The sequence below is a fragment of the Anguilla anguilla genome, chromosome 9, assembly GCF_013347855.1.
Source record: "Anguilla anguilla isolate fAngAng1 chromosome 9, fAngAng1.pri, whole genome shotgun sequence".
Taxonomy (NCBI): domain Eukaryota; kingdom Metazoa; phylum Chordata; class Actinopteri; order Anguilliformes; family Anguillidae; genus Anguilla; species Anguilla anguilla.
Window position 1 is genome coordinate 29924990 of NC_049209.1, and position 12603 is coordinate 29937592.

At 41.4% G+C, this 12603-nt stretch overlaps 1 protein-coding gene across 1 annotated transcript; it reads left to right on the forward strand.

Annotated features, from left to right (window-relative positions):
* Positions 1 to 1797: 1797 nt before the first annotated feature.
* Positions 1798 to 6614, forward strand: LOC118235874 (mitochondrial ornithine transporter 1-like). Its single transcript, XM_035433740.1, has 6 exons — positions 1798 to 1867; positions 2754 to 3012; positions 5241 to 5381; positions 5608 to 5780; positions 5963 to 6121; positions 6345 to 6614. The coding sequence occupies exons 1-6, from the start codon at positions 1798 to 1800 to the stop codon at positions 6467 to 6469; spliced, it is 927 nt and encodes a 308-aa protein (XP_035289631.1). The 3' UTR covers positions 6470 to 6614.
* Positions 6615 to 12603: the final 5989 nt, after the last annotated feature.

Here is a 12603-nt window from a genome sequence, read left to right on the forward strand (position 1 = left end):
CAGGGCAGTGGCCCACTGCTGAGGATTAGAGCACTCATGTCTCCTGATCTCAGTATGTCCTGTCGAGTCCAGACCCTTTCATATGGAACTTTAACCTTTTCTTCTCTCTCCTGGATATGATTGATAACAGTATGATTCTTTAGTATCTGGTGCATACTATTTAGGCAACTAGACTTTTTTTTAGCCTTTTTTGTTGTTGAAGTTTTTAATCTCAAGGTCAAATATGATACCTTATTATGTTTAGTATGTGCTGCTTAATTACAATTTTATTTTCTTATGATTTGTAATTAAATTTACTCACATAATATGTAACAGTTCTGAGAAATGTTTTACTCGTTTTTTTTACACTTAATATGAACATTTCTTAAAATAACTCTATATTTGATGTAAATATAATTATTACATAACAGGTGGATAAATCACCTACAGTATATATGTCACAAAACTCGTTAGTCAGTTTTTTGCTTGAATAACTTGTTTGGGTAAGTAGGTTAATTTATGGTTCTTTTAAAATTCACACAATTGCTCCACTGTGTGGTTGGAATGTAAAGTGCAACTAGACTTTCTGGGGCTTCTACTTCAGGTCACTGGGCAATGGGCCTATTTAAATGTCATTTAAAAGTAATGTATCTTATAAATAATCCTTAAAATATGAATTGTCCTTTCCACAGCATAATTGGTTAGCATGCATGGTCCTAGAAACTAACAATATCCACTTTGTGAATATGCAATTAACAACCAAAAAGAATACTTTTTGGCAGATTTAGGTTTTACACCAAATTAAATGTAGGCTGATTTTGAAATGACATATTTTTAATGCTGCATAACTTGGATGCCTTTTTTTCAAGTTATTACAAAAGGATGTTTCATAAAATTGTGATGAAGGTATTTCACTGGGGGAAATGATGACTTTCAGGGGGTTCCAATTTAATAAAAAAGATTAATAAAGAGGATTTCAGTTTGCATCATTTTGTATTTAGGTTGTACCACATTTTGTTGTATGGAGAAGCTGGATGTTATTACAACAAATACTGAATCACAAGGTTGTCTGAATAGACATTTTGATTTTTTTTCACCATTTACAACAAAGATAAGAAAAAAGGCTTTATCAGTTCAAACCAGATCCAAGATGTTGTGTAAGACATACATTCTTAAACTGGGCCATGCGGGCAAGTTTTTCCACCTCCCTCTTGAACCCTTGATCAATGAAGGGTCACATGGATTCGAAGTCTGTTAAGAGAAGGAGAGTAAATAACATGTTTATTCTTCTAGTCCTCCTTGCGGACGCTTGACTAAGATGCCATCCTTATAAACGCAGAGTTTGTTGCTTATTATGGGATCTGTCCCATTCGGATCATATTATGATCTTTAAAAATAATTTTAAACGAGTGAACATCAAGTTTAATTTATTAATGTAGTGAAATGTATTCTGACATGACCATATCACCATCATTGGCTTAAACCTCCTTCCAGAGTAAGTAGAGACTATTTGATTTGTATTTTGTTGTATATGCAGTCCATAGCCTGTCATGCCATAGTACAATGTTGAAGTCTGAATTTGCAATGGACACCAATAGGAGAGGCAATTCCTCAACATCAATGTAGCAGATGTCACCCTTGCTATTTTGAAGAGCAGTTAGGCTGTATGAGTGCGCGCCACGATCATGAACAGAGCTTGAGCCACTTCGTTTGCATATTAATGTGTTTAATAAAATGTCAGGTGCTGAACTGATAGATGTTACCTGTCTTCTCGCTCAGCGGGCCCTCGCTGGGTGCGAGAGCCTCTCTCGGGGCCAGATGGCGGTGGAGAGAAGCGCGGTGCGCCCCGTTATAGACGCTGCAATCAATCTCACCGCTGGAGCCGCCGGCAAGTAGCCATATTGGAATTTTGTGCTCGCAGAGTTCATCAGCTATTTAATTTGAGCGAGAGCAAAACGGTCTTTTTCTTAAAGGGATAGTGTCATGGTTTTTACTCTGACCGTCTGGGATTTTTTGGATATCATTACAGCTTTAGTGTATGTTTTCAAGTGGCCCAAACAGATTTTATGGTCAATGAAGGACATTGATACAAAAAGATACTTATAGATGTTTCTGACAACCAGCCAGCATTACAATGGCTGAAACAGGGGCATTCGGGGGTTGCAATTCCATAGTCGCTTGTACTGCAATGTTATGTTTCCACAGGCTCTATGAGGCAAGATTAACTTTCTCACAAAGAAACAGATGCCCCATAGGAAATGACTGACTGAAAATAAGACTAAACAAAATGTTTGGAAAAATAATCTTGTAATAAACACATATACAACCTCTAGAGGCATAACGTCACTGTCCAAGCTGCTTTGGCATTACTTGAAGTGTATTTTCTTGCTTTAGAACACAAACCCCCAAAATATCCCTATACCATTCATTTTAAAGCTAGTTGGTCTTAACTTATGAAAATATCTAAAATATCCTTTATTGTACATAAAAACTATCTGGGCCAATCAAAGACATACACTAACCTGAGATAATATACAAAAAAACCATAGCAAGTCAACTAATAATTGAATAATTGTAGATTTTAATTTAATTTGGAACTGCTACTATATCCTTAGCTACATATTACCTGACATCAAACAGTTAAAATGTATATAGTTATGTGTGGAAGTATAGCAACCCACGCAGCTCCTGGCTGATGCTGTATCTCTGCTTGTCTTTAGCCTGTTCCTGCATGTTGTGTTTGATGGCACCGCCCATCTTGTTGTTCCTGGCAGGGGGAGTGGCGTGCGTGGTGAGCGGGCAGCCGTTTGACACGGTGAAGACGAAGCTGCAGACGTTTCCCGGCCTGTACCGCGGCTTCGTGGACTGCTCCTTGAAGACGTACCGGCAGGACGGGGTGTGGGGCCTGTACCAGGGCACCATGCCCGCCCTCCTGGCCAACGTGGCAGAGAACGCAGTCCTCTTTGCCTGCTACGGGACCTGCCAGCAGCTCACTGCCAGAGCCTTCGGTCTGAAGAGCATTTCGGAACTCAGGTGAGAGAGAGAGACAAAAAGGATGGGTGCGACAGGGAGGGGCAGGACAGGCGTGAGAGGGAGGGGCAGGACAGGTGGGCGATGGAGGGAGACAGATGGAGAGTGATTCTCTAAGTCTTTGTTGGAGTGTCCAAGTCTGTGTGTCTGCTTGCCGCAGTCTGAATCTGTGTCTGTTTCTGTGGGTGTCATAGTATCTATGTCTGTGTGGATCTGTCTATGTGTCTAATTCTGTGTCAGTGTGGTTACCTGTAAGGAGGAAGGATGCTCTGCAGAGGAAATTGATTCTCCCAGTCCTTCACCTATCTGTTCAGGGAAAATATATTTGTTCATCCTTGTAAGAAATATTTTAATTAATTTTTATTTGGATGGCTACACTATCTTAATCTTGGTTTTCCGCACCCACACACTGTATTGCTCAGTCCCTTCTGATGGGCAGCCTAAATATTGGTGAAATTATTTTTATTAACAATTTTACTAACACCAACATCAGCAAGAACAACAACCCAACCAACTGCATCCTCCCTCAACATTACAAGCAACTAAGCCAGCCAAGAGTGACTAGCCTACTCACAGGTATAGCTACCAGCAGGATTTCTTTGTAGCGTTTCTTAGTCTGAAAATGAAAATTCTTCTCACACTCCAACCTTGCCAGTCAGTCCACTAGCTGGCCTGCCATACATCAAATTAAGTGTTTGCTGTAGAAACTGTCTGAAATGTTCTTGGTCCCTTGAGTGTTGAGGAAAGCCTTTCCCCGACCCTGAGTGGAAAATGACTTTACAGGCCTGCATCTCCGCTTGTAGAGTTTAGAGATAACATCCTTGAAATCCACTAGGTGACAAGTGATCTCATTGCTGAAGTTTTGATAGATGAGAGTCCTATGTCACTGATTCATGAGGGGTTTTGTGATCACGGTTTATGGCAGCAGCTCCTTGGCCTGGAAATGGTGATAATGGAGTAAAGGTAGACAACTGCTGATTAGGTGTGGGCTCTGGGGGGAGGTGGTGGAAGCATATAACTCTCCAGTGAGAAGAAATGAGCTGGATGAGAGCCCTTGCTGATTTTGGCACCTTAAAACCTGCAGATTTGGTCTGCTGCTCATGTCCTCCAAGTTGATAGGCTTTCCTTGGGAGGAGGGGGGTGGGGGTGGGGGGGTGTGGTTTGTTGACATTGTGATTGTGAGCTGGGGTGTTGGGTGGATGAGGGGCGGGGATGGGGTAGGCGTGCGGGGGAGTGTGGTGGTGGTTGGGGTGATTGTGGACCACCTGCAGTACCTTTGTGAAACCCGGGTCCTAGAGTATTTTGTTGTCGACTATCAATGTACCACAAGTGGCTTCAGGAATACTGTCTGTCTTATTATTCTAATGGATTCTGTGTTTATACCTACATTCATTGACAGGGTGCTGTTAACACCCATAGCTCCAGGTCCATAAGACACGTCACTGAAAAGGGCAAACAGGGGACATACACTTTGGCCATCCAATCAATCCCAGTCCACTATGGTTATTGACAAGCTGTCTCCCTCTCTATCTCACACCACATTTGCATTTTTAGAGACTTCTTGCCGTTAGACTTTCAACAGCTGTAACAGAGGGGAATTTTCATGAAGCAATCAAAGCTCTTTATTCCTTTCCTGTTGTATGTCTACAAGTCAATGACTTTAAAACAGCCTGGTTCCCTGGTGTTAAACAAGGATATGTATTTTCACCATTATATTTCAATGACTTGGCTCTTGAAATGAAACATGCAAATTTGGGAATGAAAGTTTTAAAAATGACCTTCTGGGTTTCTTTATGCTGATAATATCCTTCTTTTAGCTGAAACAGGCTGAACTACAGAGCATGCCAGGCATGGTGAATTCATGGTGTTCTAAATGGAGACTATGATAAATGAAGAAGAAACACAAATTTTTCACTTTGAGAAGAAAGGAGTCAAAATGAGCTCAAATCACTATGTTTGGCATTTGTACCTTTGTCAAAAAATATCTTGGGTTCATCAATATGTATAACTCATAAAATCTCATGAAAGTAGAGTGTTTAAGGTAAATGTCCGTGGCATACAATTTAAATCCTTACATCTGCCTTACAGTTCTATTTCTTTGTATTTATTTTGGAATAGTTCTCATCTAACAGGACCCACAGTGGTATCTGGCTGACCTGTGTGTGTGTCTCAGTAACACACGTTTCAGTGTGTTTCTTTATGCCTCAGACTGCTCGCTCTGTTTGCTTCAGTGACCTGCAGAACGCTGCCGCTGGCTCCTTGGCTTCCGTGTTCTCCTCGCTGGTGCTCTGTCCCACCGAGCTGGTGAAGTGCCGCATGCAGGCCCTGCACGAGATGAGGACGGCGGGGAAGACCTCTCTGGCCAGCCGCGTGTGAGTGACTCTCATTACTGGGTTATTATTATGAGGTGGATATGAGGATGTGGTTTCCTGAGGTGGGTGTGAGGGTGTGGTCTCCTGAGGTGCGTGTCAGGGTGTGGTCTCCTGAGGAGGGTGTGAGAGTGTGGTCTCCTGGGGTGGGTGTGAGGGTGTGGTCTCCTGAGGTGGGTGTGAGGGTGTGGTCTCCTGGCTCTGGTGGTGACAGGTGCTCCTCCCTTAGCTCCACCTGGTCCATGGTCAGGAACATCCTGCGGACGGAGGGGCCGCAAGGGCTGTTCCAGGGAATGACCAGCACCTGGCTCCGAGAGGTGCCGGGATACTTCTTCTTCTTTGGTGGTTACGAGATCAGCCGCACCCTCTTAACACAGCCGGGATGCTCTAAGGACCAACTGGGTAAGACACTTCACTGTGTCAAGATTGCCTTCTTTTTCTAAAAACGAAAAATCTAAATCTAAAAATCTTTTTTAAAAACTGCCAACTGCTTTGCGGAACAAAAACCAATCTTGCCTCTTTCTTCTCTCCATCTTTCCTTCTATTTATCTCTCCACCTGCCCATCTCTCTGGCCACCTTGTAGATGCTCTTCCCCTGGTGGTGAGTGGAGGTATTGGGGGTGCTTTCTTCTGGCTGGCTGTCTACCCCATTGATTCTGTCAAGTCACGCATCCAAGTGCTATCCATGACTGGCAAGCAGGCAGGCTTCCTCCATACCCTCCTCAGCATCATACGTGCTGAAGGTAAGAATCTTCCTTTCATCCCAGTCCATCTGCTCTCTGCTCTCCACAACATTCTGTTCAGTTCCTCCTCTGTTATTCTACACAACTCTCTGTGGGAATGCCCACAAACAGCGCCTGGGTAAGCCATAGTAGGTGAACATTCATTGATCGCTGCCTGGGGCTAAACTCAAGATTTATTTTTTGTGTAATGGCGGTGTGTTCTCCTTGTGTCTGAATATTTCAGGAGTTCCTGCTCTGTACATTGGCCTGACCCCCACGGTCCTGCGCGCATTCCCCTCAAACGGCGCTCTCTTCCTGGCGTACGAGCTGACCAGGAGAGCGCTGACCAGCCAGGCCATGGGCAGCTGAGTGGATGCGGAGCAGAGGTGGAGCGCCCACACATGGACACTTGCTGTCAGTTAGCTGACATCATTGCTGGGGCTCTAAATTGTACAGTTACAGGCAGCCAGTGCTTACACCTTTAATCCTGAGCCTAGTGCCCTTCTTATAAGTATCGACCATGATAAGGCTTTACAAGGATCTTCCCAAAGCCGTCAATGTAAATACCCCAAAAACTACATTTGTCACCATAAAAAAGGCAGGCCGATTATGCCAATGATTTCATGTTAAAAAACAGGAATAGATCATGGCTTTTTTATTTCCTTTACATAATTTAACATTTATTGAATATTTTGGAATTGTGCATTGTATTTTTGTTGGTTTATGTCTTAGTGTATGACAGATAAAAATAGGTGCATTTTATGGGGTTTTATTGTATCTTTGAGACAATATCTTTCATCATTAAATAATATTTTGAAAAGATGAAACAGAAAGTATAACTTTAACAATATTTCTGTTATTTCTGCCCAGGATTCCACCACTATTGCACTCCATTACATACATTGAATCATTCAGAAGTCACTGTCCGTTTATCAACTGTGGATCTTACCTATAAGAGACGAACTTCACCTTCACCAAATTTATAAACCACTGTCATGTTTGGGCTCATGAATATTACAAAATTCATATCAAAAAACACTTCTGAATAGTAAAATAGTCTAAGTGTGCAAAGAACAGATAGTCAGAGATAGCAACAGGATTCTGTTGCAGAGCTGGGCCGATCCTGTCTGACAATCTAGAATGAATCTGAGAAGCAGTGTCACCCCAGCATACTTTCGTACAACAGAGCAATGCTTATGTAATTCATTCTGAGTTCAGATTCCTAATTAATACAGGCCAGCAGTAGTGTAGATTCAATTAAGATTGCTGGCCCAAACTTATGGCCAGTAGGCTTGGTCTTAAAAATCAGTAAGGAAATCGACAGACTTGAATGGTCTGCCTTAGTTAAAAAGGGTGTTAAACAATGGTGTCGCAGATGGAATCTGGGTTTGTTTTAAATGCAAGGATAGATTTGTATCTTGTATTGCACTTAGGGCTTGTATCCACCAAAAGAAGATTCATTGGGTAGGTTTATATATTTTGGGCAACCTTTTTCTCTGGAAAACAGTACACTAATTTCACAGCCTTTACAGCATACTATTTTTATGACATCCCTTCATCACAGGTCTCTGATCATCTGTCTCCAGACAAAGCTGTTTCTGTCATATAAAACTGTCTTGGGAGACTGGTCATGGCACTCTAAAACTACTGAAAGGACTGGGAATCAGACCCAGTCTTGTGAAGTCCCCTGAAATTAGGATGATGGACACAGACAGATACATCTTTGAACCAAGTGAGCGTGCCCACAAGTCCACTATTTGTACTGTTCATAATTATAAGCTACAATATATCTTACCCAAATTGGGCTAGTTTTGGGCTATGTTTTCCACATTTTCACATGGTCTGTTTCATACAGGGATTCTAGAATAATCTTTAGCTTTCATTTGTGATCAGGTGCTTATCAGAATAATAGATAATATTTCACATCATGTAAGATATGATAAGGAAGTTAATCATGTAAAGAATCAGCGCACCCCGTATTTCTCTCTGTGTTCTGTGCCTGAATGCTTCACTGATGCCACCAGAAACATCGCTTATCTCAGAAACTTAAACATGTTGCTCAGTAGAATCAACTCAACATCACAAGACTGCTTACTTTAGAACGCAGAACCACGAGTCAGCATGTTGGATCTTACTCTAATGTTAGATAATTCCTTCCAGATCAATACCAACCTACCCTCCATATAAATCACAACCACTAATTACCAAAGACCTTCCTCTGTTTGTCAAACCAAACCTTACTTTTTAAAAACATGTGGGAAGCTCGGTAAATGATATTTCTGTTATATTGCAATCAGTTTTCCGATCTGGTGTCTGCAGAGATAACCTTTGTCAGAGCTGTAACCTCTCATGGCCTGTCTTATCATTGCTAGACTGGCAAAAAAAAAAAAAACAATAAAAAAAAACAATTTCTCTCTTTCACTCCCTGTAATACATCTCAGCTTGCCTAAATGGCATTTCAAGGTGGATGGGAAACCATAGCCTAAAGCTCAGTTTAACTAAAACTGAGAGTGTCCTTCTCAAACTGTGCCCCCCCCCCCCTCCCTTGACCTGTCACTCACCCTGAAATCTGTCTCTTCCTCACCACCTACTCAACCCATCTCTCTGTCCAGGCACATCTAGGACCTCATTTATAAAATGGTCTTATGATCGAATTATATCTTAAATAGTGGCTTACACAGAAAACTATGACTAAGTAGCTATTTATAAAGTCCCACTTTGACGTGGATATGATTGTATCACCATGTAGGTTTATACTAGAAATAAGTTGATTATTTGCTAGTTATTTGGAGGTACTGCATGTTTGAGAGATACGCACAAATCCCAAAAGTAGGCTGCATACAGGCTTTAAGAAAAACAATTGTTTATCAAATTTAGACATGGAGAGTGCAAAAAATGTTGTAATGCAACCTTATTTCAAGGAAAATAGTTGTTATCAGCCACATTCACAAGCCAGGGCAATTGTTAAGCACATTCACGTGCATTCAATTTGATTAATATATCAAAGTTCATTTGAGATTTATATATCACAGATGTATAAAACACAGATATGCCACATTAAACCAGTATAAGCAACTTCTTTCAGTCTCAGTTATTTTTATGAATCAAGCATAAGCACAAATTGGGAAATGATCTTAAGATTACATTTAAGTTTAACTCTAAGATTTAAAAAAAACTACCTATATCAGCTTTCATCAGATTGAAAACCTTGGTGCTGGCCTATTGGCCAGCTAAAGGGCCTGCTCTGTTACATCTTCAAAAGATCATCAGGCCATACACACCGCCTGGCCTTTCTGTTCTGCTACCTCTGGGCATCTGGGAAAGAGCGTCTGCTTAAGTGACTGTAATATGATGTCATGTGACCACAGCTGACACTGGTGTATGTCTTCATCTAGGTCCTTAGATGGGGTGATGCACTTGACACAATAACAGGCAGTCAGTGGACTCAAACCTCTTGTTGGACTGGTAATCTTCTTATCCCAATCTAAGTCCTTTTCAGTCAGACATCACCTTTTTTACATTACAGTCTCTTTTCTTCTTCATGGAGAAAAATGCTCTCTCCCTTAAGGTTTGGCTCTTGGACTGATGGCTTGATCCTCTGTATATGTTTCCACTGTGAAAAATGATTTGCCAAAATGTGGTACATTTTCCCCATCAGGTCGATTATCTCCACAACCGAACCATAACTATGTGAAAATGAGAATAAATGTCAAAATGGCTTGCCACATATTTCTCAGTGAAGCGGAGTGAGACATTACCATCACAAAATTTAAAATCTGTCAGGGTGATCTGGATGACATCCAAAATCCTGCTGTGAAACAGGAATCAGATTTAGGGTCCTGAGAGGGTTTGACAGTAAATGATTTTGCATTTGCATTCCTTTATTTGAGGGCGACATGGTGGTGCAGTGGGTAGCACTGTCACCTCAAGGCAAGAATGGTTCAAATTCAAATTCTGGGTTCAATTCCGGCCTGGGCCTTTCTGTGTGGAGTTTGCATGTTCTCCCTGTATCTATGTGGGTTTCCTCTGGGTACTCTGATGTCCTCCCACAGTCCAAAGACATGCAGGTAGGCCCACTGGAGACTTTAAATTGTCCGTAGGTATGAGTGTTTGAGTGAATGGTGTGTGTGCCCCTGTCCAGGGTGTAGTACTCCCTCTTGCCCAATTCACAATGGGATAGGCTGCAGCACCCCTCAGTACTTCCTTGCCCAGGATAAGTGGGTATAGATAATGGATGGATGGATTCCTTTATTTGACAGATTCCTTTACCCAAAGCAACTTCCAAAACCATTATGGCAGATAACCCCAAGTGCGAATAACTAGAATAACTGCCATCACCACTCAAACCAAAACTCAGCATATAGTAACACTAGATAGATGTTTAGAACAAAGATGACCTGACACAAGTAATTGAACTAAGATGTTAAGTCCACAACTTAAAGATCCACAATGATCAATACTAGATGACACAATACAAAGAGTACCCTTTACAGTCAGCGCTACCATAGAAATAAAGAAGAGCTTAAATTACCTACATAAACAAGTAATCATACCTGTGATGTGGCAGCTGAAGTTTCAAGAATTCAATAAAAATCTAAAGCAGGGGTGTCAAACTACATTCCCTGTGGGCCCAGTGTCTTCAGGTTTTTGTGGTTTCCTTTCAATTAACTGCCAATTCAGGAGAATGAGATGTGTGGTTTTTTAGCCAATCAATGACTTAAATGAACCACTGGTGCTGAGAACACCCTGAAAACCAGTAGACACTGTGTGGCCCTCCAGGACTGGAGTTTGACACCTGTGATCTAAAGGGGGGTAAGAACTGCCCATAGAAGTAGATTTTCAGGCCAGACTGACAGGCAGATAGCAGCTCCTAATGGGTATGGACGATATCGCCTGGTCGTGAATGCACAATCTGACTTCTTTAGTGCAGGTTCAGTGGGAGTTGAGTTTATATTTTAAATGTACAATATTAACTGAGCTGTGACTTCGGGGTGTCTCATCTGGAGGATGTTAAAACACACCAAGGTTCACACTTGAAGAGCAGAAGTAATCACTGGAAGCATGATTGACAAATTCAGATTTAACGATGTCAGCGTGCCGCTGTGATGTAAAACGAGCCCGTCCCCTTGATCGGCTCCTGTCCTTCCAAAGCCCTGTGGGTTGGCCTCGTAATACGCCTGCAGTGAATTTCCAACACTAATGGAAAATCCATATTCTAAAGCCATATTTCATTTTTTTATTGACGGTCTTATTCCATTTGGCGTGTCATAATAAAAATCGAACAAAGCGTCCACGGTTTAGGACGAGTAAATCAATGTTTGACCTTTCACCCCAATATAGTCAGCTTCACCGTGTATCTCCTCAGATACTGAGTCTCTGCGTTATCCAAGATTTCCGCTTCCATGCTGTCACGTAAGGAATCTTAAAGCTGTCAATTTTCAGCCGAAAAAACAAGGTACGCCATTCGTGAGAGCAGTTCATAGAATGAATCCAAATTATGATGACTGAACGTGACAAGTGGGGTTGTGCTGGTGGGTTAGAAGTCATAAAAGTAATACAAACCTTACTTTGACCCTATTTGACATCGGTGCTGCCTTTGAAATGGACGTGTGGATATGAATGCGATACTGCGATGCTGGGTTTGTAACACTGAGTCAATGGCCAGTGTCACCATTTGCAGATCACCTGAGTGGTGACAGAGAGCCTGGCCTTTGGCCTTCTACAGGAGCAGAGCAGTCTCTGGGCAGCAGTCAATCTTTAACCAAGCGCAAAACAGGCTGAAAGGGTGGGATCAAGAGGGGGAGGTAGAATACCGACAAATAAGATGAATGTAGAAACTGTTGTTAACTAATATTGTGCTTGGAGTCAGGGCCAATATATTATGGTATTATGACAAATAAATTAGCAAATAAATATTACTACAACCACTGCTACTACTATAATTCTATAATAATTATAACATTAAATAGTTATATTAAAAGTATTCATTATAACATATTATCATTGTTGTTGTTATTATTATTATTTTTATTATTATTACAAGAAGTGGTGTTGCACTCTCTAACTGGTTGTGTGTGTGTGTGTGTGTGTGTGTGTATATGTATGTGTGTGGTGTTAGTCCACAGTCAAACTAATAAAATAAAAGCTGGCTTTTATCAGGCTTTTTCCGGTCAGCAACTCTGACATCAGTCCTTCCAATACCCGGAACCGACTGCACTTTAAACTGTCTTAAAAGCAGCAATTAATTCATTGGATGATTTTTATTTCATCAAGTTCACCATTCTGACCTTTGTTTACCTCGTTTAATTACCTAAAATATATTCATTTGTGTAAAATGTGTTTTCTAAGTTAGGCTCAGCCAGTCTGAGTCACCTCAAGTTACATTTAATGTGATTACCTAACCGGTGACATGCAATGTAGACATTTAACCAACAGATGGCAAGAGAGAGCTGAAACTGCAACTGTTATTGATGCAGCAAAGAAGAATGCAGATGCATGCTAAA

Coding starts and splice junctions, on each gene's coding strand:
- LOC118235874 (XM_035433740.1), top strand. CDS start 1,798: ATGGCGGTGGAGAGAAGCGCGGTGCGCCCCGTTATAGACGCTGCAATC. Junction 1,868..2,753: donor TCTCACCGCTGGAGCCGCCG/GCAAGTAGCCAT, acceptor TGTTCCTGGCAG/GGGGAGTGGCGTGCGTGGTG. Junction 5,382..5,607: donor ACCTCTCTGGCCAGCCGCGT/GTGAGTGACTCT, acceptor CTCCTCCCTTAG/CTCCACCTGGTCCATGGTCA.